The 26,025-nt window shown below is 46.5% G+C and overlaps 1 protein-coding gene across 5 annotated transcripts in view; it reads right to left on the bottom strand.

Annotated features, from left to right (window-relative positions):
• Positions 1–26,025, bottom strand: part of saxo4 (stabilizer of axonemal microtubules 4) — a 344,826-nt gene that overhangs the window by 142,026 nt on the left and 176,775 nt on the right. For all 5 annotated transcript variants that reach the window (XM_072466827.1, XM_072466830.1, XM_072466826.1 and 2 more), the window contains exons 11-12: positions 22,697–22,791; positions 20,245–20,409 (exon numbers count right to left, since the gene is read on the bottom strand). In XM_072466827.1, coding sequence (XP_072322928.1) covers positions 20,245–20,409; positions 22,697–22,791 — 260 coding nt within the window. The remainder of the gene's footprint in view (positions 1–20,244; positions 20,410–22,696; positions 22,792–26,025) is intronic.

The raw sequence follows: 26,025 nt of genomic DNA, 5'->3' as shown, positions 1-26,025 counted from the left end.
CTAATAGCGAGGAAGTTAGCCAATCAAGTTGCTTTGCAGTTACAATATTGACCAAAGGATTAGGGGGATGTTAAAGAGAATTCTTTCACCCAGTGGATGGTGGAGTCTGTAAAAGGTTAACACCAGGAGCACCTGATGATCCTGATGTAACCATAATGCGAAGCCACATGACTAAGAGACTGATATCTGGTGGGAAGTACAACCTCGTGCACAGTACTGAGATGTACAGTTCTGTAAATAAACAAGGGAGGTTTTTACGAATGCCAGTCGATGGTAGCATTCTTAGGGTAACAGGCAAACCTTAAAGAAACCCAATCTAAGTCCTGAACCCAAGGCAAAACAGAAATCAGGACCTCACTGCCTGAAAAAATGGTAGAGGCAGGAACTCTCATCACAAGCACTTAGAAATGACCTCGCGTGCCATTAGCTTTAGGGATTTTTTTATTGCCATGCATTCGTGTGAATGAAGTGTCCAGTGAGTACAGGTCCAATATCAGTGGCTTTGTTTGGCAGGATTCTGTTCTTTGGCCTCAAGACTTTCTGAATGCCAGGCTCGAGAATGATGGAGTTAGAACTACCAGCAAGTGACCAGCTGCAGCCAATATATCAGACCAGAATTTAAACAAGAGAAAATGGAAGCGTGTCAGATTTCCAAGATTTTCTTGCTTCATCCCTTGGAGGCGTGACAAATTGGATAGCTGTGTTTCTACACTTCTTCTTTACAAAATCAAAGACATCATCATAGGTAAAATCTTGTAAAAATGCACTTTCAATGGTTAATATTGCTGAACTTGTCAAATGCATCTGATTCATTGTATTTCACAAATAATTTTAAAACTCCCCAATGTTCATCGGAAGCATTTGTGACAGTTCTTAGGCAGGATTCTCTGCCGGCGGGTTGCTCCATTTTGCCAGCGCCCAGGGGTTTCCCGACAGCATGGGGTTTCCCCACAATGGGAAACCCCATTGACCAGCCGGCGTAATGAAGCATCCCGCTGGCATGGTGAGGCATAAATGGGACACGGCGGGGCTGAGCACCTCGCGCCCATTGTTCAAAAAACTTTTCAAATCAGCTGCCGATCTCGAAGCACCAAATTTATCATTGTTGATGAAATAAATGAATTGTTTCATTTCAGCTCCAAAAAGAGTTGTGTATGTCCTCCCAGTAGAATTCACTTAATTTCTTCCTGTAATAATTTTTAGCATTTTCATCCGAATGTCTGTCAAAAAGTATGCAAAATAAATCAACAGTTTTCTTCGCAGATTCACTTCTATTCTGCAATTGCACCATTATTGTGTCACAAATAGCTTTGGCAGACTCAATGATGATCTTCTCTTTCCCTTTTAAAGTGATTTCATTGTCTCTATTTTAATCAAAAAATAACTTCCTGAATCTTGTAGATATCCCATCATCAGAGGGACCAATTTTTCCGTTTATGTTAGTGCCTCTACATTCAATAAAGTTGGATCAACATTTTGCAGTGATTTGCTCATAGCACTCATTCTTTAAAGTAAACAGTTCCACTAAAGAGTAAAAACAGCAATATCGTACTTTTCAAACTTCTCGGCAAAGGTTTTTGATTCAGCTTTCACACGTGGTGGTTTTTATGAAATTGAAATGGCAATGTTGAAGAGGGTTTCCTTTATATCAGCAAAGTGGAGTTTGATGTTTCTCCCCATGTCTATGTGGGTTTCCTCTGGGTGCTCCAGTTTCCTCCCACAGCCCAAAGGTGCGGAGGTTAGGTGGATTGGCCATGTAAATTGTCCCTTAGTGTCCAAAAGGGTAGGTGGGGTTACAGAGAAAGGGCAGGGGATTAAGCCTAGGCTGGGCACTGTTTCCAAGGGTCAATGCAGACTCGATAGGCTGAATGGCCGCCTTCTTGTTGCTGTGCTGTACTTTTCTTTGTTCTTTTCGAAGATTTTAGTTTAGACGGGCAGCATGGTCAGCACGGGCTTGGAGGGCCGAAGGGCCTGTTCCTGTCCTGTACTTTTCTTTGTTCTTTTTGTACTGTAGAGATTCTATGAAAGCTCATTCTCACAGCCAAAGCAGCAACATATTCCACCGATGTGTGGAAACTGAAAAAAAGTCTACACTTTTGAACAAAGTCAAATAAATGTACAGCTCCTCAGAGATTCAGTTGCAGCATTACAGGTTAAATTCAAGGAGTGATTGCAACATGGGATGAGTAATGCACAGGGGCATGCATTGTTCAGTTTTGCTTGTAGACCTGAATATTTTCCTGTCATATCTGAGGCATTATCGAAGCTCTTCCCATGACAAGTTTAGATTTCCAAACCTATAGTTGTTTCCAGGCACTCAGAAGTGTGGGACTGTAGCTGGGAAAAAAAAAAAAAAAATCGCTCTACAACTTCACCATCACTGGTCACATATCTTAAAATTGATGTTAATTGGTCCGCGTAACTCACATTTGATGTTGAATCAACAATTTTGGAATAGTATTTAGCATATTTTATTTCATTAGAGAATAGGTTTCTGAGCCGCTCTGCTATAATAGTAATGGAGTCGGAAGAGATTTGGTGCATTAAAAAGTTGGTCTTGCCTGGGCCACAATATAAGAAGCTCATCAGGTTCACTGCGATATTCAAGGCAGGCTAAACAATTACCTCTTCGATTTGACAACGATGACTCATCATGTCCTCTTATAGGTAGTCCCAAAGAAGCGAGCAGTTTGACTGTGGCAACAACGTATCTCAGCACTTTCCCCCTATAAGAACACTCCTTTTCAAACTGAGCCGATTATACAGAATCAATTATTCCAGATAATTTACATCTTTAAATGAACACACACATATCCTCAATATGAGCCTTGGAAATTTCATGATCGGCAATATCTGTTGTCACCTCAGTTTCAACTTCTTCAGGCAATGTGGTTTCTCCAGAATTCGGCAAGTCTAAGTCACCCATACATTTGGATGAGGATGAATGTGCAGTGCACTGTTCAAAACCTCAATCTTTTTAAAGTAAATGACAAACTGTCTTTTTGTCTAGCTTCGGCCTCTTACCTCGTCTTCAATTTTCTGCGTTTTTGACTGCCAGATTGATAGCGTCACTTGATATTGCTAAAAAAAACTGATCATGATTTTAGGCAGCTAATAATAATGAACACCCCATCACAAACTCTCCCTCCCTGCATAATGCAGCCCAGCTCTCGCACACTCTCCCTCCCTGCAAGTCTGCAACCGAACCCAACTCTTCTTCCCACATACTGACATTCTTCTCCCCCCCCCCCCCCCCCCCCCACCCCCAGTGCCTCACAGTCTCCCCCACCCCTCACACTCTCCTAGTCTCACAATCTCACTCAACTCACTCGCCTGGGGTCTCCAAGTTAACGTGCCTCACTCGTTGTGGTCACTACACCTCTCCCTCGCCTCAAGACGTTTCCCTGTGTCTGTTGCTGGCCTGGGTTCACTCCTCTAATCGTCAGCTCCTCGTGGCTTGATTTGGGACATTGTGCCTCACATGCCTGTTGTTGCTGGTGTGGGTTCACTAGTGTCGGCGTTCGTCGCAAATCTGCTCGGCGCTGACCTCATGGCTTGATTCGGTGGTCACGCCTAGCTGTTGCTGGCCTGGGTCTACTAGTCCCCACGCAAACCTTCTCACCTGCTCGGCTCCTCGTGGTTTAGCTGCCTCTCGTTCACCTCTTGCTGAGGTCTCGCGCACATATCTGCCTCAAGCTCACCGTTCATTACCAGTTTACCTGCTCTTTCTGACTCACCAAGCAGATTTCACTCTGCTTTTGCTGCTGATAGACTTACAAATGGGAATATCAGTAAACACAGAGTAATCAGCCTCCCACTGGGTGCCCAGTGCACTGGCCCGGCAGGGGACTCCCCCATTAGTTGAGGCCTTGTGCCTAGGCATGGTGGGTTTCATTGTACATCCACCTCTGAATGTAGGGAGACTGGAGACTGAATGACCATCTGTCACAGGGAGAGAGGGTATTATGGAACTGTCAGGGAGAGTGGGTATTGAGTGACCATTGACACAACGAGAATGAATGCTGAGGAACTGTCACGGTGAGTGGGCACAGTTTGACCACCAGGGAGAGTGGGCACTGAGTGACCACCAGGGACAGTGGACGCTAGTGACCACCAGGGAGAGTGGGCACTGTGTGACCACCAGGGAGAGTAGGTACTGAGTGACCACAATGGAGAATGGGCACTAGTGACCATCAAGGAGACTAGGTACTGGTTGACCACCAGGGAGAATGGGCACTGAGTGATCACATGGGGAAGTGGGCACTGAATGACCACTTGGGAAAGTGAGCACAGTGAGACCATCAGGGAGACTGGGCACTGAGTGACCACCAGGGAGAATGGGCACTGTGAGACCACCAGGGAGACTGGGCACTGAGTGACCACCAGAAAGAATGGACACTAAATGACCATCAAGGAGAGTGGACACTGAGTGACTACTGGGACGAATAGGCACTGAGTGACCACCAGGGGGAATGGGCACTGTGAGACCACCAGGGAAACTGGACATTGAGTGACCCCCCAGGGAGACTGGGCACTGAGAGGCCCCTAGGGAGAATGAATGAAATGAAAATGAAAATCGCTTATTGTCACGAGTAGGCCAGGGAGAATGGGCACTGAGTGACTACCAGGGAGAGTGGGCACAAGTGACCACCCGGGAGAGTGAGCATTGAGTGATCACCAGGGGAACTGGACACTGAATGACCACCAGGGAAAGTGGGCACTGTGAGACCATCATGGAGACTGGGCACTGAGTGACCACCAGGGAGAATGGGCACTGTGAGACTACCAGGAAGACTGGGCACTGAGTGACCACCATAAAGAATGGACACTAAGTGACCATCAAGGAGAGTGGACACTGAGTGACTACTGGGAAGAATAGGCACTGAGTGACCACCAGGGAGAATGGGTACCATGAGACCACCAGGGATACTGGACATTGAGTGGCCCCAGGGAGACTGGGCACTGAATGACCCCCAGGGAGAATGGGCACTGTGAGACCACCAGGGAGACTGGGCACTGAGTGTCCCCCAGGAAGAATGGGCACTGTGAGACCCCCAGGGAGACTGGGCACTGAGTGGCCCCCAGGGAGAATGGGCACTGTGAGACCACCAGGGAGACTGGACATTGAGTGACTACCAGGGAAAATGGGCACTGTGAGACCACCAGGGAGACTGGACATTGAGTGACTACCAGGGAGACTGGGAACTGAGTGTCCACCAGGGAGAATGGGCACTGTGAGACCACCAGGGAGACTGGACATTGAGTGACTACCAGGGAGACTGGGCACTGAGTGTCCACCAGGGACAATGGGCACTGAGTGACCACTGGGGACAATAGGTGCTGAGTGACTACCAGGGAGACTGGGCACTGAGTGGCCCCCAGAGAGAATGGGCACTGTGAGACCACCAGGGAGACTGGACATTGAGTGACTACCAGGGAGACTGGGCACTGAGTGTCCACCAGGGACAATGGGCACTGAGTGACCACTGGGGACAATAGGTGCTGAGTGACTACCAGGGAGACTGGGCACTGAGTGGCCCACAGAGAGAATGGGCACTGTGAGACCACCAGGGAGACTGGGCATTGAGTGACCACCAGGGAGACTGGGCACTGAGTACCCCCAGAGAGAATGGGCACTGTGAGACCACCAGGGAGACTGGGCATTGAGTGACCACCAGGGAGACTCGGCATTGCGTGACCACCAGGGAGACTGGGCACTGAGTGTCCACCAAGGACAATGGGCACTGAGTGACCACTGGGGAGAATAGGTGCTGTGTGTCCACTGGGGAGAATGGGCACTGTGAGACCACCAGGGAGATTGGGCACTGTGAGACCACCAGGGAGACTGGACATTGAGTGACTACCAGGGAGACTGGGCACTGAGTGTCCACCAGGGAGAATGGGCACTGTGAGACCACCAGGGAGACTGGATATTGAGTGACTACCAGGGAGACTGGGCACTGAGTGTCCACCAGGGACAATGGGCACTGAGTGACCACTGGGGACAATAGGTGCTGAGTGACTACCAGGGAGACTGGGCACTGAGTGGCCCCCAGAGAGAATGGGCACTGTGTGACCACCAGGGAGACTGGACATTGAGTGACTACCAGGGAGACTGGGCACTGAGTGTCCACCAGGGACAATGGGCACTGAGTGACCACTGGGGACAATAGGTGCTGAGTGACTACCAGGGAGACTGGGCACTGAGTGGCCCACAGAGAGAATGGGCACTGTGAGACCATCAGGGAGACTGGGCATTGAGTGACCACCAGGGAGACTGGGCACTGAGTACCCCCAGAGAGAATGGGCACTGTGAGACCACCAGGGAGACTGGGCATTGAGTGACCACCAGGGAGACTGGGCATTGCGTGACCACCAGGGAGACTGGGCACTGAGTGTCCACCAAGGACAATGGGCACTGAATGACCACTGGGGAGAATAGGTGCTGTGTGTCCACTGGGGTGAATGGGCACTGTGAGACCACCAGGGATATTGGGCACTGAGTGTCCACTGGGGAGAATGGGCACTGTGAGACCACCAGGGAGATTGGGCACCGAGTGTCCACTGGGAAGAATGGGCACTGTGAGACCACCAGGGAGATTGGGCACTGAGTGTCCACTGGGGAGAATGGTCACTGTGAGACCACCAGGGAGATTGGGCACTGAGTGTCCACTGGGGGGAATGGGCACTGTGAGACCACCAGGGAGATTGGGCACTGAGTGTCCACTGGGGGGACTGGGCATTGAGTGACCACCAGGGAGACTGGGCACTGAGTTTCCACCAAGGACAATGGGCACTGTAAGACCACCAGGGAGATTGGGCACTGAGTGTCCACTGGGGAGAATGGGCACTGTGAGACCACCAGGGAGATTGGGCACTGAGTGTCCACTGGGAAGAATGGGCACTGTGAGACCACCAGGGAGATTGGGCACTGAGTGTCCACTGGGGAGAATGGTCACTGTGAGACCACCAGGGAGATTGGGCACTGAGTGTCCACTGGGGGGAATGGGCACTGTGAGACCACCAGGGAGATTGGGCACTGAGTGTCCACTGGGGGGACTGGGCATTGAGTGACCACCAGGGAGACTGGGCACTGAGTTTCCACCAAGGACAATGGGCACTGTAAGACCACCAGGGAGATTGGGCACTGAGTGTCAACTGGGGAGAATGGGCACTGTGAGACCACCAGGGAGATTGGGCACTGAGTGTCCACCAGAGAGAATGGGCACTGTGAGACCACCAGGGAGATTGGGGCACTGAGTGTTCACCAGAGAGAATGGGCACTAGTGACCACCAGGGCGAGTGGGCAGTAATGATCACCAGGGAGAGTGGGCACTAGTGATCACCAGGGAGAGTGGGCACTAGTGATCACCAGGGAGAGTGGGCTCTGAGTGATCACCAGGGAGAGTGGGCACTGAGTGGTCACCAGGGTGAATGGGCACTGAGTGACCACCAGGGATAATGGGCACTGTGTGGCCACCAGGAATAATGGGTACTGAGTGACCACAAGTGAGAGTGGTCACACTAAATTGTCACTTAGTGTCCAAAGGTTAGGTTGGGTTACTGGGTTATGGAGATAGGGTGGAGATGTGGGCTTAAGTAGGGTGCTTTCTCAAGGGCCAATGTAGACTCAATGGCCAAATGGCCTCTTTCTTCACTGTAAATTCTATGATACTGCTTTCCAGAAAAAGACCCATTTAAGACAATTTGTTATTTCCTGTTAACAAACCAATCTTCAATTGATGTCAACATGTTATCTCCTGCACCATTTGCTTTTATTTTCCGTAATACCCTTTGCTGTACCACCTTAGCAAATGCCTTCTGGAAATCTAAATAGAGTACATCCATCAGTTTCCCTTCATCCACATCACATGTGCTCCTTCAAATATCACCAATAAATTGGTTAAACATGATTTCTCTTTTAGAAAAGCATGTTGACACTGCCTGATTACTCTGAATTGTTCCAAGTTCCCTGCTATAACATCTTTAATAATAGCTTAAAACATTTTCCCTATGACAGTTGTTAGTCTAACTGGTCGATCAGTCCCTCCTTTCTGTCTCCCTCCCTATATGAATAAAGGAGTTACAGTTCCCATCAAATGGAGCCTCCCTGAATCAGAGGCATTTTGAAAAATTAGAACCAATGCATCAAAAACCTCATTAGCCACTTCTTTCAAGACCTTATGGTGAAGTCCATCTGGAGCAGGAGTTTTGTCAGCCCGCAGACCCAACAATTCGCTGCACACAACTTCCCTGGTGATTGTAATATTCCCAAGTTCTTCCCTCTGTTCCATTTCCTGATTTATAGCTATTTCTGGGAGGTGTCCACTATAGCGGAGACATGCGCAAAACATCAGTTTAATTCATCCGCCATTGCCCTACTTTCATAGAATCTACAGTTTAGAAGGAGGCCATTCGGCCCATCGCGTCTGCACCGCCCCTTGGAAAGAGCACTCTACTTAAGCCCATACCAACACCCTATCCCCGTAACCCAGTAACCCCACCCAACCTTTTTGACACTAGGGCAATTTAGCGAGCCAATCAACCTAACCTGCACATCTTTGGCCTGTGGGAGGAAACTGGAGCACCCGGAGGAAACCCACGCAGTCTCGGACGAAAGTGAAAACTCCACCCAGTCACCCGAGGCTGGAATTGAACCCGGGACCCTGCAGCTGTGAGGCGGCAATGCTAACCACTGTGCCACCCTAACCAATTCCCCAGATGCACTTTCCATAAGACCAATGTTGACTTTGTTAATGCTTTTCTTGTTTAAATATCTATAGAAATTCCTACTGTCCATCTTTATGTTACTGGCGAGCTTTCACTCATACTCTAGTTTTACCCTCCTTATCAATCTTTTTGGCATTCTTTGATGTTCATCATATTCTTCCCAATTTTCTCACCTGTCACTTGCCTTAGCAAATATGTACTTTTTCTTTAATTTTAGCACTGCCTTTAATTTTTTAGCTAACCACTGATGATGAGCCCTCCCCTTGGAATTTTTCATTCTCATTGGAATGTGAAAGGCACATGTCAGGAGTGTGATAGAATACTCCCAACTTGCCTCGATGACTGTGGGTCCAACAGCATTCAAGAGGCTCGACAATATCCAAGACAGGGCTGTCTGCTTGATCAACACATCATCCGCAGGTTTAAATATTCACTCTCTCCACCACTGGCACACGGTGGCAGCATTGTGTGTTATCTACAGGATGAACTACAGCAACTCATCAAGACTCCTTCAACAACAGACAGCATCTTCAAAACCTGAGACCTCGAGAAGGGCAAGGGCACTGGATGCATGGGACACCACCACCTGCAAGGTCCCCTCCTATGGAAATATATTGGTGTTCCTTCACTGATCCAAAGCCCTGGAACTCCCTTGCTAACATCATTGTGAATGTCCGCACACCAGATGAACTGCTGCAGTTCAAAAATACAGCTCGCCGCCACCTTCTCAAGGGCAATTAGAAATGGGCAGTAAATGCTGGCCTAGCCAGCGATGCTCACAATCCATGAAAGAATAAAACAAAATACAGTTGACATGGTGTACATGGGCCTCCGAAAGACATTTGATGAAATGCCACATAACAGGCTTGTCAGTAAAATTAGAGCCCATAGAATAAAAGGGATAGCAGTAGCATGGATAAGAAATTGGCTGAGTGCCAGGAAACAGAGCAGTGGTAAATGGTTGTTTTTTGGAATGGAGGTATACAGTGGGCTTCCCCAGGGGTTTGCGTTAGGACTCCTTTTTTTTCTTGAGCCTTCACTTAAAGTTGTTGTTGCATTCCTGAAAATTGCAACTTTAAATGAACCAACCTTGAATGAATCATTGGTTCCCATTGAAATCAATATTAAAGCCAGAGTTAGGTTCCTTTGGAGCTTTATCGCCTGGAAAAACCAATGTACAAGTTGAAATGCTGTACCATACATGTGAGCACTGTGCATTCCTAGCTAAAATAACTTGCAAAATAAAATGTATCACTAATACAAGAGAAATATAATATACAATTAAATTAATTTTTAAATCACAGTACTCACCTCAGTACACAGTACTTTTAGATTGCTCAGGCTCCATCTATTGGCAGAGGTTAGTCAATGCAAGTAGCAGCTGAAGCTCTGGCTACCTACACTGACCAACTTCTGCCACTAGATGGAGCCTAGGACTTAAATGGAAGTTCAGGAGCAAAGCCACGAGTGAAGGCAGCAGCTTGAGCCAGAAGCAGAGCCAGGTGACAGGAGCCACTGAAAAACTAAGGTAAGAACCCGAGGACTAAGGTAAGAACAGAGGCCAGGAGACAAGGCTGGGAGTCAGCTTGGGCAAGAGAGGCAAGTCCAGGAGGCAAGATCTTGGCAAGCCCAAGGCCCATCCATCTTCAGCAGCTTCATAAATTACCTCCATTCCATCATAAGGTCAGAAGTGGGGATGTTTGTGGATGACTGCACAATGTTCAGCACCATTCGCAACTTCTCAGATAATGAAGCAGTCCGTGTCCAAATGCAGCAAGACCTGTGTTGTGTTCTGTTGTCTTGCTATAGCAATGATACTCACAGAACTGTTGATGAGTTACTTAGTATGATGATTTATTAGTTAACACGTGGAAGGATAACATGTAGAATGCAATACAGACTAGGTTGGTCTGGAACTACCCGATGTGCGACTGTCCTTGTGTATGCCTTCCTACCAATCGCTGAGTCTGCCACATCACGTGACCAAGGTTTGACTCCACCAGCTGGTTGGAGGTCGTATTGTTATCTGCATACAATCTTAGTCACAGACATATCACCACATCCCCCTTCCTTTGAAGATGTGAACATTTATACAAAGAGACATCTTTTGTCCTACATAAAATCATTATTTGCATTTTCTTTCAACACATGTGGCATGTATCTGTACAGAGTTTAACTGAGCTTTAATCTACATGATATGTTGATTTAACTGTGCTTTAATTTACATGATATGTCTGTTACTAGTGTCATTTGTGCACAGCTCACTGTGCACCTCCAATAGGATCACCCCGCTGATCATCTGAGGTCTTGTCAGCTTTCTGGAAAACTGGTTTCCATGCTGGTCTTCTGTGTTTTCGCCTTTTTAGTTGATGTGACTTGAACTCTTCTGTTCTTGGTGGCCATCCAGGTGTTTTCAGCTTCTTCTGTGCTTTGTTCGATGCTGTTGACTGCTGCAAAGCTGTGTGCTTTCACAATGCTCGCTACTGCTGCATTGCTGTATGCTCTCATGATGCTGTCTGCTGCTGCTGCTCTGCTGTGTACTCTCGTGATACTCTCTGCTGCTGTGTTGCTGTGTGCTCTCAAGATGCCCTCTGCTGCTGCTGCTCTGCTATGTACTCTTGTGATGCTCTCTGCTGCTGTGTTGCTGTGTGCTCTCACAATGCTCTCTGCTGCTGCTGCTCTGCTGTGTGGTCTCTGGCCTGTCAGCCACATTGCTGACATCTTCTTTCTTGGTGTCCTCGGTGGGACTAACAGTATCCCTCACTCTCCTCTCTTCCACTTTTTTGTTTTTAGTGTCAATTTGCGACCGCCTCCTCTTATCTTTTCTATGAGCTGTCTTTTGAGTGCTTTTTGTCTTTCGGTTGGCTCCGGTAGCACCCATCTGGTCGCTGGCCTGCGCCATGAATTAAATGCGTTTTGGGTCTCTGCAGCGACATCTTGTGTCGGCATGCTTCTGAGGGTCTGTGCGATGGTATCATTACTTTCAACAAGTAGCTGCAGATCCTCGCCTCTGGTATGTGGGATGGATTACCCTCTGGTGTCTGGATTGCCTCACATTCTGGTATCTGGGTAGGTTAAGGTAGAAGAACCCTGTTAAGTGCGTTGACGTTAAGTGAGGACTTACTGTATTAATGACCCACAATTGAGAGCACAGTGCATAATTTAAAATTTGCAGTTGCCACAAAATGTGGAAGTGCTGTAAACTGCATTGGAGGATAGTGATAATCTTCAAAAGAACATAGACTGGCAGAATGGGCAGAGAAGTGGCAGATAACATTTAGTGCAGAGAAGTGTGAAGTGATTCACTTTTGTAGAACAAGGAGAGACAATATAAAATCAGGGGTAAAATTCTAACGTGTGTGCAGGAGCAGAGGAATCTGGGGATATATTTACACTAAGTATTGCAAGTGCCAGAGCAGGTTGAGAAAGCAGTTAATACAGCATACAAGAACCCGGAATTTATAAACAGGAGTATAGAGTACCAAAGGAAGGAAATAATAATGGTGACTGTGATTATTGGGCAGTCAAGAATTATCGGTTAATTCAATTGTGTTCCGACTTCGGGTCAAAGAGTACAAAATTGACCACGCCCTAGCCCAGGGTGTCGTAACATAATTTGAGGGTTCGGGTCCGTGATCTTTGGTATGGCAGATGGTGAAGTTTGGATTACAGTATAAATTAAAAAGAGACATGAATTTGTAGCAATATAATAGGATGGCTCTGAAAGCTGCTAAAGATTTTCTTCAGGTGGACGACTTGTCTTTGGTTTATTTAAAAGGACTTTGAAAAGACAAGCTAGTCAAATTGGCTGGTGAATTAAAAGTAGAGGTACCGGCTGAAGCTAGGAAGGTAGAGATAACTGAAGCCATTGCTCAACATTTGAATCTGAGAGAGATGCCAGGAACACAGCCTGGGTCATGGCAACCATCAGGAGAATGAGCTAAAATCCAGTTACAAATGAAACACTTAGAGATGCAGCAAAACAGAAAAGAAATGGAGAATGAAATGAGAAAGTTGGGATTAGAGAGAGAGGAAAAAGCATTAGAGAGAGAGGAAAAAGCAAAAGAGAGAGAATTTCAGCTTAAGGCACTGGACATTAGAGGGGATGTGCCTGTAAGTAGAACGAAACCTGGATGCGATATGTTTAAATTTATAAAAGCTCTCCCAAAATTCAAAGAGAAGGAGGTAAAAACCTTTTTTAGGGTTTTTGAGACAATATCATCGCAAATGGAGTGGCCAAAAGAAAAGTGGACATTATCCATGCAGAGTAATTTGACGGGGTTGGCACAGGAAGTTTATGTTTCTCTCTTAGAGGGGGTGCCTAAGAATTATGACCAGGTACAAAATGCTATTCTGGGTGCATATGAATTGGTTCCTGAAGCATATAGACAAAAGTTTTGGAAACTAAGGAGATAGCCAGATAGACATATGCCGAATTCAAAAGGCTTAAGCAGAACAATTTTAAATATATATATTTTTTTATTGAATTTTTGCACTTAATATCAAATTTTGCAGAACAATATAAAAATGATAAAAATAACCAAGTCACTAACAACGCCAACACTAGTATCACAAGTTGTCACCGCGTCTGTGACAGTAGTCCCAGTAATATCATTTACATCAGTGTTATCCTACTTTTATTTAAGTGTTCTTACTGGGATTTTTAACATGTAGTAATAAGAATTATACACAACTTTACATTTGTATTTACAATTACTGCCAGAAATCTTTACTTTGTTTATTATTACATTTGTTTCTCGGGGTGGAGTTCTTGAGGGAGACTAGAAGGTTCACCTCTCTGGTTTGCCACGTGTGGGAGGGATCCATGTCCCCTCCTGCGAATGGCCTTCCTCTATGTTTTTTTTCTACTATACACAAGCTCACTGTCATCCAGGCAGTACTCCCTGCACCCCCCCCCACTCCGTAACACCTCCCCCCTTCCTATCCCTCCACCCCCCACAATCCTCCACATGGCCTCAAAAAAGGCTGTCCAGAATTCCCTGAGTCTGGGGCAGGACCAGAACATATGGGTGTGGTTGGCTGGGCTCACCTGTCTCTGCTCGCATTTATCGTCCACCTCAGGGAAGAACCCGCTCATGCGTGTCTTAGTAAGGTGCATTTTGTGCACCACGTTGAACTGCACAGGCTTAGCCTGGTGCAAGATGGGGTGGAGTTGATCCTGTGCAGCGCCTCGATCCAGAGTCCTCCTTCCTATCTCCGTGCCCAACTCCTCCTCCCATTTCCATCTGGTCTCGGGTATGTCCATCATTGCAGGTCCCTCTTCACCTCCTCCACAAGGCTGCAGAGGTTCCATTTGTGGAGTCTCATCCAGGTGTGGGCCACCTTTATCCTCAGGTACCTGAACTTGTTTAGGATCACTTTAAACAGTAGCTCTTATCATAGAAATCATAGAATTTACAGTACAGAAGGCACTTCTCCATCTCGGGGATTCACCGGAAAGATTTTGCTCTTTCCCAGGTTGAGTTTGGAACCTGAGAAGGCCCCAAACCTGCTAAGGAGTCCTGTTATCTTTCCGATGCTAGTTAGGGGGTTTGACACGTAGAGGGCAAGTCATCCACATAGAGCGAGACTCTATTCTCTCTGCCCCCCTCTCCGAATGCCTGTCCACCACTCCGTCGATCTTAGGGCGGTTCGATTGCCAGCGCGAACAGGAGTGGATAATGGGCACCCCTGCCTCTTTCTCCTAAAAAAGTATTCGGAGCTGGTGGCATTCGTCCGTACGCTCGCCGTATGAGCGCTATACAAGAGCTTCACCATGTGGTGAACCCTGCTCCAAACCCAAACCGTTCAAGGACCTCCATGAGATACCACCAGTCTATGCGATCGAAGACTTTCTGAGCATCCAGGGAGACAATCACCTCTGGCGTCCTCTCCCCGGATGGGGTCATTATTACATTCAGCAGTCGTCTGATGTTCATTGTTAGTTGTCTGCCCTTGACAAACCCGGTCTGATATTCCGTGGTGGCTTCTGGCAGGTGGCGCTCCAGGCACCTCGCCAGCTCTTTTGCTAGGACTTTTGCATCCGTGTTTAAGAGAGAGATGAGTCTGTATAATTCACTCTCAGTCATGTCTTTATCTGTGCTGTAACCATTCTATGATTCAAAGACACAAAAAAACACAGCACATGCAGGTTCCAGCAACAGTGAGTATTCACAACACAGAATCAACAACTGATACACATTTGGCAATGATGGCTGCTCACAATTGTATTCAAAACCACGATGGTCTCTTCACAGCAGGGAAGGAGAACCATCTGCTGCATTCTGCTGATCGGCTGCCCAAATGTTAAAATGTGTCAACATGGGCCTTTGTCTCTTTAGTATATTGGAGCTTTATCAGACTCTCCCACTCCTTAATGTTGAATTACAATATACTTCAAAATAATTTCCCATGGTGCCACACCCCAGAGCATTGTCAGAGATAAACGTTTCACACTTGTCCCTTCCAAAACCCCTCCCTCTACCACTTCTATGCACTTTAGTTTCCCCCGTAATAAAATGGATTCTCATTCAGTCTAGCTGTACCTCAAATCATGATGAGTTCATGCTTTACAAGACACTCAGAACAATTCAACTTTTATGAAGCTATTTGTCACTGAGGTGTTGGGTGCTCTGAGGTACAGACAAACCAACACGGTTGCGATTGGTACAATGCAGTTTTATTCCATCTAACTATTGATACATCAGACTTGGTACTCAGCACGTTGTGACTGTGTGAGTGTCTTGCTATGAGGTCCTGGCCCTGTGCTGTCTCCAGATGGACTGCCCAGGAAGTGTCGTGTTTCTTGTCTTATATTGTGTCTGCTCTTGTCTGTGATTGGCTGTCGTGTTATGTGTGCTAATTGGTCCGTTGGTCTGTCTATCATTATGTATGTGTTACGATGTATGTTTGAATATCATGACATCCCCCTTTTTTACAAGATTATGTGCCTACGTGGTTATAAATATAAATGTGTCCTGAGTGCAGCTAAAGGTGTGTGTGTGTGCGTAATATTTACATCATGTACATGGGGCTTAACTATATACAAGGGGCGATGTCAGGTGTGACATGCTAACGAGGTTGTACCATAACAAAAGAAGAACAAAGTGGAAATTTGGAACGATCAAACGAGGCCTGTAATGATAAAACAGTGACATATTATAAAACAGTTGTTGCAAAAGTTTGACGTGTGAACAGTCTCATAAGTCCAGTCTAGTAGGTGGGTGACGAATTCGGGTTGACCGTTAGGGTGGCACTCCATTCATCGCCCGGATTGATGGTGTTGACCCGGTTCGCATCAATGACCGCAACCCGGAAGGCGTCTTGGTCATCTGTGCCTGATGTCGTGATGTGGAGGCTGAATGGTCCGCACGTTCCTGCGAGGTTGTCGGAGATGTGGAAGATCAACAGGTTGAGCCGCTCGACAGTAGGCAGCGTAGTGGCCCATCTTGCCACAGCGTAGGCATTGTCAGGACTTTGCAGGACATTGCCCTTTTAAATGTGCAGCTCCACAGTTGCTGCATGTCATGACGTCATGGCGTTCGTTACGCCACTGTGCATGCGCAGTTCGGTCTTGCGTCGGGCGCGCCTGCGCAGCACATCCCTCAGTGTTGCCGTAGGTTTTGGCGCGCACAAATGCGGGAGGCCTTAAAAAGCGCGCAAAACGGTCGCCCTCGTCCGGGCCGCGGGCCGGGAGAAATTCGATTGCCTGGACGCGTTCGGCCTCGTGGGCGGCCTGGCTTGCCGATTCGATCGCGTGGGACCCCCTCCGTGCCGATTCGGTCGCCTGAAATTGGGCATATCGGCTAGTCGCATTCTCATGCAGGACACAGGCTTCAACTGCAGATGCTAAGGTCAGGCCTTTAATTTTTAGAAGCTGCTGGCGTAGGCCACTGGAGGCAACGCCAAAAACGATCTGGTCCCGGATCATGGACTCTGAGGTGGTGTCGTAACCGCAGGACTGCGTGAGTATGCGGAGGTGCGTCAGGAAGGACTGAAAGAGCGCGTCCTTACCTTGCAGGCGCTGCTGAAAGACATACCTCTCAAAGCTTTCGTTGACCTCAATGTTGAAGTGCTTGACGACCTTGAGGAGGACCGTGTCATACTTAGCTTTGTTCTCGCCTTCCGCGAACGCCAAGGAGTTGTATACATCGATGGCGTGCTGACCTGCGTCAGTGAGGAGCATGGCAATCTTTGTTTCGTCCGAGGCGCCCTGTTTTTCATTGGCTTGCATGCAGAGTTTGAAGCGCTGCTTGAAGAGCTTCCAATTTGTGCCCAGGTTCCCAGCGACTTGCAACGGCTGCGGTTTGTTGCGGGTATCCATCGCTCAGGATGGCAGATTTGCCGGTAGGTATCGATTCACTCCTGGTATCATGAGGTGTTGGGTGCTCAGAGGTACAGATGAACCAACACGGTTGCGATTGGTACAACGCAGTTTTATTCCATCTAACTATTTATACATCAGACTTGGTACTCAGCACGTTGTGACAGTGTGAGTGTCTTCCTCTGAGGTCCTGGCCCTGTGCTGTCTCCAGATGGACCGCCCAGGAAGTGTTGTATTTCTTGTCTTATTCTGTGTCTGCTCTTGTATGTGATTGGCTGTCATGTTATGTGTGCTAATTGGTCCGTTGGTCTGTCTATCATTATGTATGTGTTATGATGTATGTTTGAATATCATGACAGTCACCTTTTCTGAGTCCAAAAGCTACAATACAGCAAAATGTGTTTCCTGACTGCTCTGATAATGTCTTAGAAAGACCTCATAAAAATAGTACACCAGCATTTCATGATGGCTGCTCTGGCTCAGTGGTCGCACTCTGGTCTTCGAGGTTGGAGATGTGGACTCACGACCCACTTCAGAGGATGCAGCACATTATCAAAGCTGATACTTCAGGGCAGTGCAACACTAGGAGGCACAACAAGCAATTAGGAAAGCAAATGGAATATTGGCCTTTATTTCAAGGTAGGTGGAGTACAAAAGGACAGTCAGCTGCTACAATCATACAGGGTATTGGTGAGATCTCACCGAGAGAATCGTGTACAGCTTACTAAAGGAGAGATATACATGGGTGGAAGTAGTTCAGAGAAGATTCACTAGGTTGATTCCTTGGATGAAGGTGGTATTATTTGATTTTGATTTGATTTATTGTCACGTGTACCGAGATACAGTGAAAAATATTGTTCTGCGTACAGTCCGGACAGATCATTCCACACTTGGAGAAACATAGGACATACCTAAATACACAATACATAGACACAGGCATCAGGTGAAGCTTATGGAGTGTAGTGCTTCTCAGTAGAGAAGATGTGTGAAGAGGTCAGTTCAGTCCATAAGAAGGTCATTCAGGAACGGGAAAAAAGCTGTTTTTGAACCTGTTAGTGCGTGTTCTCAGACTTTTGTATCTCCTGCCCGATGGAAGAGGTTGGAAGAGAGAATAACTGGGGTGGGAGGGGCCTTTGATTATGCTGCCCGCTTTCCCAAGGCAGCAGGAGGTGTAGACAAAGACAATGGATGGGAGCCACTTTTGCTTGATGGCCTGGGCTGTGTTCACAACTCTCTGTAGTGTGTACACGAACATCCCATTTAGGAGCACGAGTAGGCCACTCAGCCCCTCCAGCCTGTTCCACTATTCGATAAGATTATGGCTGATCTGATTGTAAACTCAACCCCACATTCCTGCCTATCCCCAATAACCTTTCACCCCCTTGTTAATCAAGATTCTATCGAGCTCAGCTTTAAAAGTACTCAGACTCTGCTTCCACTGTCGTTTGAGGAAGAGAGTTCTAGAGACTCACAACCCTCTGGGAGAAAGAATCTCTCATCATCTCTGTCTGAAATGAGTGCCCGCTTATGTTTAAACAGTGACCCCTAGTTCCAAGCTCTTGTGGTTTGATTTCCATGATGAATAGTATTTGGGTCTCACTTCATATAACTTGTGGCTTAATCAGTGTTAGGAAGGTTTGCCTTTATTCCTAAGAGATTGAGGACTAACTTGGGTAGGTTTCTTCAAAAACTATGTTATTTACACTCTATAGATAATGAAGTTCTAGTTAAGCACATTTCTCTCATGGATGACTATTCCTCTTTCACATGATTGCTGGTGTCACTGTTACATCATAATACACATCACTATCTCATTACCATGATCTTTCACCAAATATTTTACATCTCCCCTTCCCCACGCACCAAGTATAATCTCACCTTTTTTAATAACAATCTTAAACTATTTCTTAACTGTTTACACTACCATCACCATCTCCCCCAAAGTTCAATCTTTACAGGTTTTGTCTTTGCGGTGCCGTCACCGCTCTCCCTGATCTTGTTCTTGTCATCATTGAGTGAGGGTGGGTCTTGAACTGGCTTGCTGACTGGATTCCCATTCTGTGAGATGGTTAATGTAGTCTTTATATCATCATCCTAGAACATGTGATAATCAAACTCATTTGTTCTTGCAGACGCTAATCTGCAACTCTTTCCCCTGAATCTTCCAAGTGGAGTTTGGATGAGGTAGGAACATGGTTGTTCTGGGATTAAAGATTGACGAATGAGGAGAGATTAAACAGTTTGGGTTTATGTTCGCTGAAGTTTAGAAGAATCAGAGGGGCTCTGATCTGATACTAAATGGGATTGATAAAGTAAACAAGACCAAATGTTCACCCTTGTGGGGAAATCTAGAATGAGAGGTCATGGATATAGGTTGCGAGGTGGTAGATTTAGAACTGAGAGGTGGTGAATTTGTGGAACTCGCTGTCCCCTAGTGCTGTGGAATCTGAGTCATTTTTGATTTTAAAAATGGGTTAAAAGGATATGGGCAACAGGTGGGAAGGCGGATTTGAGAGAAGGAAGAGATCAGTCATGATTTGATTGAATGGTGGAGCAGGCTCGAAGGGCTGAACTGCCTACTTCTGCTCCTAATTCCTATGTTCCAATGACTGTGCCGTCAGACCTTAGATCTCAAATCCATACTTTCTGACCTGGTACTAATGGTATTAGATCCAGTGACTAATAACTTGGTCAAGGAGATAGGTTTTAAGGAGCATTTTAAGGGCGGGACAGAGACACAGTGGTTAGCACTGCTGCTTCACAGCGCCAGGGTCCCGGGTTCAATTCTGGCCTTGGGTGCTTTTTCGGAGCATTGTGCAGACTTGATGGGCCGAATGGTGTACTTTTGCACTGTAGGGATTCTATGTCTATATAAATGTGTAAATGTTTATGGAAGGAATTCCAGACTTAAGACTTTGGTAGCTGAAGAAATGGCTGCTAAAGGTGCAGTGATTAAATTTGGGGTGTGCAAGAAGCCAAAATCTGATATGTATAGCGATCTTAAAATGCTGTAGGATTGGCAAAGGTGATAGGGAGTGGTGAGGTCATGCAGGGATTTGAAAACAAGCATGAGAATTTTGAAATTGAGACATTGCTTAACCGGGAGCCAATGTAGGCCAACAGACACAGGGAAGGGTGATGCGAGTTGGAATAAAAGCAGTCGTTTGATGAATTTGCAACTTGGTTCCTACCTGGCCACATGAGGGTGAATCCGGCGTAAACTTTCGGTGATGTTATAGTCAGGGCCATGCTGATGGATCTTGGAGCTAATAGCATAACTGTGAGGAAACTGTTTCTGGATTCCTCCCCTTGTCCAGCCCTCTCTATCCCCTCCTTTTGGAGTTTTGTCATCGTACCTGAATTTGTGAAAAATTGAACAAAAGACAGAACATGATTTTTAAAAGTGACAGCACCTTAAATCGAACAAGCATTCTCCTCTTCCTTAAATTTCATTGATTCAATTTCTTACTTCAATCATTTCTGCTCCCAAAACACTTCTATTGCCGCATGGTTACATTTATATTGTCGCTTGCAAGGCCTTCTCTGGTAAATTATTCCATTATACTTTGGGTGAGAAAATTTCACCTAGCTTCTCTCCTTACTCCTCTCTACTCTTCTAATGTCAGAGTTCTCTCCACTCCCAGCTTTCTCCTTCACCATAATGGTTGTTCTTTTATCCACTAATTTACTGTCCTCTTAAGATTCGCTCTCAAAATCTCTCAGCTTCATTCAAGCCTTCAAAACGTCCTGAAACCCCTCCCAACACAAAATGACGTTGGTTTCCTGTACAGTGTGTCTACCATCACCTTCTACCACTTTGTTCACAACGGAAATATTTCTATTTACTTGAAAAGCACCATTGAAATATAAGGCATGTGTTTGCCCCTATAATCCTCACTTTAACTTGTGTCCCTTTGCACTTCAACCATTTAAGAATACTGAAAAATTGAAAGAAGGAAATGCATTCAGTATTTGGTTCATAGATTACTATTTCAAATATGAAAACCCCTTTCCAACCAAGATCTCTGGTCTCCTCATAATTTGCAACCCCTCTTCTTAATCAATATTGATCTGTGCCCCTTTTAAACATATCAACTGACTCAGAATGAACAAGTCTTTCTACAATCTGTTCCACAAGGCTAATATCACATGGGAGAAAATATGTTTCTAATACATAATCTTGCTTAGCACTTGTGAATGAAGCCATTGGGACCTGTAGTCTTGTGTGCATGTCCATGTTACCCAATGATTGCTTATGCTTTTTATTGTTCTAGCGTGTCTCTTATTCCTATGTTCTTTAATGAAAAGATAGAGCAACCTTTATCTTTCTTCATAATCTAAGACCCTAAAACTGGATCAAGTTTTTCTGTTCCCTATAATTTTGTCATTTAAGAAAAGGATCCAAAATAAGTTAATAGCATTTGTGATGAACGGTTACTGCCTTGTCATCATGTAAGGTGATGTCCCCTTTAAGACCGGGTTTGGAACCCTGGGGACTCCGCCTCTGGCTCCACCCATCCGTGAGCCATATATAAGGGGCAGCCTTGTGGGCTGTGCAGCAGTTAGCTCATGTCTCAGCTCCAGCATAGTTCTGTGGTGATACACCACTGCACTTCCCTACCATTGTACATAGTATATAATAGTTGTGTATGACGTGACCCTGTAATACTGTGTATTGTACTATAGCTCTGTAGAGGTTCGGTCACCGGTAGGTAACCCGACCTGGCCACGGAGAGCTCCGCCTTAGCCACTCCCCCGGGAGTTACGTATAAGAACCCTCTTCTGGGACCGGCCCCATTCTGTCTGGGGTCGTCTGTGTCGGGTAAGCCTCCCATGTAGTATATTAAAGCCTTAGTTAAAGTCTCACATGTCTTTGTGGTTCTTGACGCTCAGTGCATCAAGTTCTTAGTCGATTAAAGCCTTCTTTACTGTTTACACTCTAAGCGTCATTATTGAGGGTACCTCAGCATTGTTGGTGTATGACCCCACATGTTCTTCTGGCTCCTGAAAGAGAAATGCAGGAAGCATTCCCAGTTCCCGCAATGCTGTATGCATTATCATTGACCTCCTTCTCGGGGCTAATTTTCTGATGTTGTACATTTCTCGAGGAGCTTGCTACTTGCGGGCATATGCTGTTTGCTACTTTATGCTCATTAAAATGGGAAGCCAAGACCAAGGGCAGCACTTCCACCATTTCCCATGTACACTTCCAATGATAATGCTTCGCACTGGCAGCACAGAAAATTGACATTCTGTTACTGTGCTGCATTTAGGGGAGGCAGTGGCGTAGTGGTATTGTCACTGGTCTAGTAATCCAGAAACCCAGAGTCATGCTCTGGGGACCCGGGTTCGAATCCCAGCATGGCAGATGGTGAAATTTGAATTCAATTAAAACCTGGAATTAAAAGTCTAAAGGTCACCATGAGACTATTGTCGATTGTTGTAAAAACCAACCCATCTGGTTCACTAATATCCTTTAGGGAAGTGAATCTGTCGCCCTTAAGATCTGGTTTACATGTGACTCCAGACCCTCAGGGATGGGCAATAAATGCTGGCCCACCCAGCGATCCCCACATTCCATGGGCGAATAAAGAAAAATCACCTGATTCCACTTTTCTTTATTGGTTTCCCACTGTGACTCACCGAAGTTTATAATTTGTCAAGAATCTGTCAGCATCTGTTGCAGTCTTGGCTGGGTATATATAGCGCTTCTGATTGCTACTAAATCCAGTCGTCTCCTGAAACCAAGGTGAATGTCAGAAAATTCCCTGCAACAGGTGTTCTGAAGCATAACATCATTCAATGAAACTTATAAAAATCTCATATATGGCTATTGGCGGGCCTGCTGTTTTTGGATCTCTCCTGAATCTGAAATGGGATGTTACATTGGGCGGTGGCGGGGCAGGTGCAGGGGGGAGTGGAAAGTACTTTCAAAATCTCCCCAATGGCTTAATATAAAGCTGCACCGACGAGGAGTAGGTCTAAGGTGCACGATTCTCCCAAAAGGGAACAAAATCCCCTAGCGAGTACGTTTAGCCGTGTGTTTCCTGGTGCTCACTATGCCGAGAAACACATGGCTATTCAAAGCGACTCACATTGAATATGGGGCCTGAATGGGGAATGCGCGGCCGAGACCGCACATAGCCCCGTTTTGTACAGTGGGGAGCTCCACTCACCGGAACTCCCCAATGTAGTGAGAGATCGGGACTTAAATGAGATAAGTCAATGAGAATGGCCATCGAGGACGGCAAAGTGGCGCAGTGGTTAGCACTGCTGCCTACGGTGCTGAGGACCCGGGTTCGATCCCAGCCCTGGGTCACTGTCTGTGTGGAATTTGCACATTCTCCCCGTGTTTGCGTGGATTTCACCCTCACAACCTAAAGATGTTCAGGTTAGGTGGATTGGCCATGCTACATTGCCCATTAATTGGAAAACCAAATGGGTATTTATTTAAAAAAGTGAATGACCATCGAGCTGTTCAGAACTGTAACTCAATGTCAGGAAGTTGTAACCAGATTCAGTAAGCGCCTGGTATGATACAAATGCATATATGTTCATGCTATGGATGGTAAAGCGCGTTTGGTAATACACAAGAAGAGTGACAAAAGAATACAGAATAATTCAGAATATTCAGAGTAGTTTCTGCCTTAGGATTTTCAAAGCACATGGTTTAAATAATTCCCTCATTGTGGCTACTCAAATCCATCATAATTTTACTGTCAACATTTTCTTGGATGCACCATTTCAGCAGTAAGGAAGACTGGCAGCCGTGTTCTATTAAATCAATACAACACATCAACAGACAAATCCACCCACCACTGCTGGCTATCTGAATGAGCCGTCTACTTAGTCTTAACGTCCTTGCCTGCCCCATACACTTTCATATTTTAAATATCTGTGTACTTCCTTTTCCAAATTTTTTTGGCCATCATTACCTTAACAATAACCTGTATATGGGGTTAGCTCAGCAGGCTCGACAGCTGGTTCACGATGCAGAACGGCAACAGATTCAATTCCTGTACCAGCTGCGGCTCTCCATGAAGGCCCGCCGCCTGAGCTGTGTTGACTCTTAGTTAAACCACAACCAGTTAGCTCTCTCTCAAAATGAGAGAGCAGCCTCTGGTCCACGGGGACTATGGCAAATGTAACTTTCAACCTGCAGTTTTTAAAAACCTCTTCAACTTGCTCTTTCAATCTTAACTTCCCTATCCTTATTACTGACACACTAACCAATTCGAAACAGTGGCCGGAATTCTCACAAGCCCTTACTGGCATGTTAGATGGCAGGCATGCTGGGAGAATATGGCAGGAGGCCCAGAAATCGGTTTCATGGGCAGCATGGTGGCGCAGCGGTTAGCATTGCTGTCTCACGGCGCCGAGGTTCGATCCCGGCTCTGGGTCACTGTCCGATTGGAGTTTGCACATTCTCCCGTGTTTACATTGGTTTCGCCCCCACAATCCAAAGATGTACAGAGTAGGTGGATTGAACATGCTAAATTGCCCCTTAATTGGAAAAAGTGAATTGGGTACTCTAAATTTATTTTAAAAAAGAAATCGGTTTCAAGTGACATCAATTTACAGCAGGATTGTCCGTTGGTGGCTGTCATGGCAGGTCGGCAAACCCGCCAGAGGCCAGCGCGAACCTCATTTGCAGATGAAAGCCCAGCCCCCCACAACAGATTCTCCATGGCGCCAGCAGGAAAACATGTCGGTGTGAAACACGTTCAGAACTACGTGGCAGATGTCGGGACTTATCTGAACAGTGGCTGGGACTGCCTTTGGGCTTCAGAATAGAGGTTGCGCGCAATCCTGGACCCTGGAACACTAAGTAGTGGGTCATGGCCTTCCTGATTCAGTGTCCAGGAGGGGCTCCATCTTCCGGCTTCGGAATGTTCCTGAAGATCTTTCTCAGGAGGTCCATCAACTGGCCTCAGGGTGGTCCCAGAGATTCATCTACATTTTCAGGAGCTTCACCTTCTTTCTTCAATAGTGGGTAAGTGATGTTGGAACCCTTTACAATATGGCTCTGGGATAGGATGGCAGACTACGCACCATCCTGCCCCATGACAAAATACGACATAAAACAAATGGGTGCATAGTTAATGAAGTCGGAGCTGGAAGGTTGCCGTGTTTTCCTTGGGCCGCAGCAGTGGGCAACACTCCACATTTCTGCCCCACCGCAGTGCTCAGGGTGCGATTATCCATAGCCATGTGCTCCCGCCAGTGGGAAAACCAGAGTGATTCCCGCTGATACTAGGAATGACCCTGACATGTCATGCTATGGCACTTGGAAAATATATTTTGCTATATTGGCTTTTCTGTGCCATTCTATGGCACACCGGAGCCCGCATTGCAACTGAGGGAGGCGGGACCTAATCTCACTGATATGTGCTGCAGAGCTTTCCCCCACCTCCCCCCCCCCTCCACCGCCACCCTTCCGCAGAGTACCCCCCCCTCCCGGATTGCTGGCAGGGCAACAACATCCTCCAATTGACGGCAAGTCCTCCTTCAGAACCCCCCTTCAGCCGCCCCAGGCCCCCCATTCTTTGTTCTCAAGTGCTTCCTAGAAAGTGCAGGGGCATCCTCCACAGCTGTTCTTCTTAGGAAGCACTTGAGGACAACAAAAGCGGATTCATTAAAACATCCGCGGTTAGGAAAGCACTGGCTACCCTGATTTAATGCAGAGATATAAAAATAAACAATCTGATTCTCTCCCTTGAAACTGCCTTGAAGGGCAGCACGGTGGCGCAATGGTTAGCACTGCTACCTCATGGCACCGAGGACTCGGGATCGATTCCGGACCCGGGTTACTGTCCGTGTGGAGTTTCCACATTCTCCTCGTGCCTGTGTGGGTCTCATGCCCACAAATCAAAAAGATGTGCAGGGGACGTGAAATGGCAATGTTAAATTGCCACTTTATTGGAAAAAAAGAATTGGGTACTTTATTATGAAAAAACCTCGACTGACTGACT

This window comes from Scyliorhinus torazame, chromosome 10 (assembly GCF_047496885.1).
Source record: "Scyliorhinus torazame isolate Kashiwa2021f chromosome 10, sScyTor2.1, whole genome shotgun sequence".
Classification (NCBI taxonomy): domain Eukaryota; kingdom Metazoa; phylum Chordata; class Chondrichthyes; order Carcharhiniformes; family Scyliorhinidae; genus Scyliorhinus; species Scyliorhinus torazame.
The sequence above is the reverse complement of the archived record's forward strand: the minus strand, read 5'-3'. Positions and strand labels throughout refer to the sequence as shown.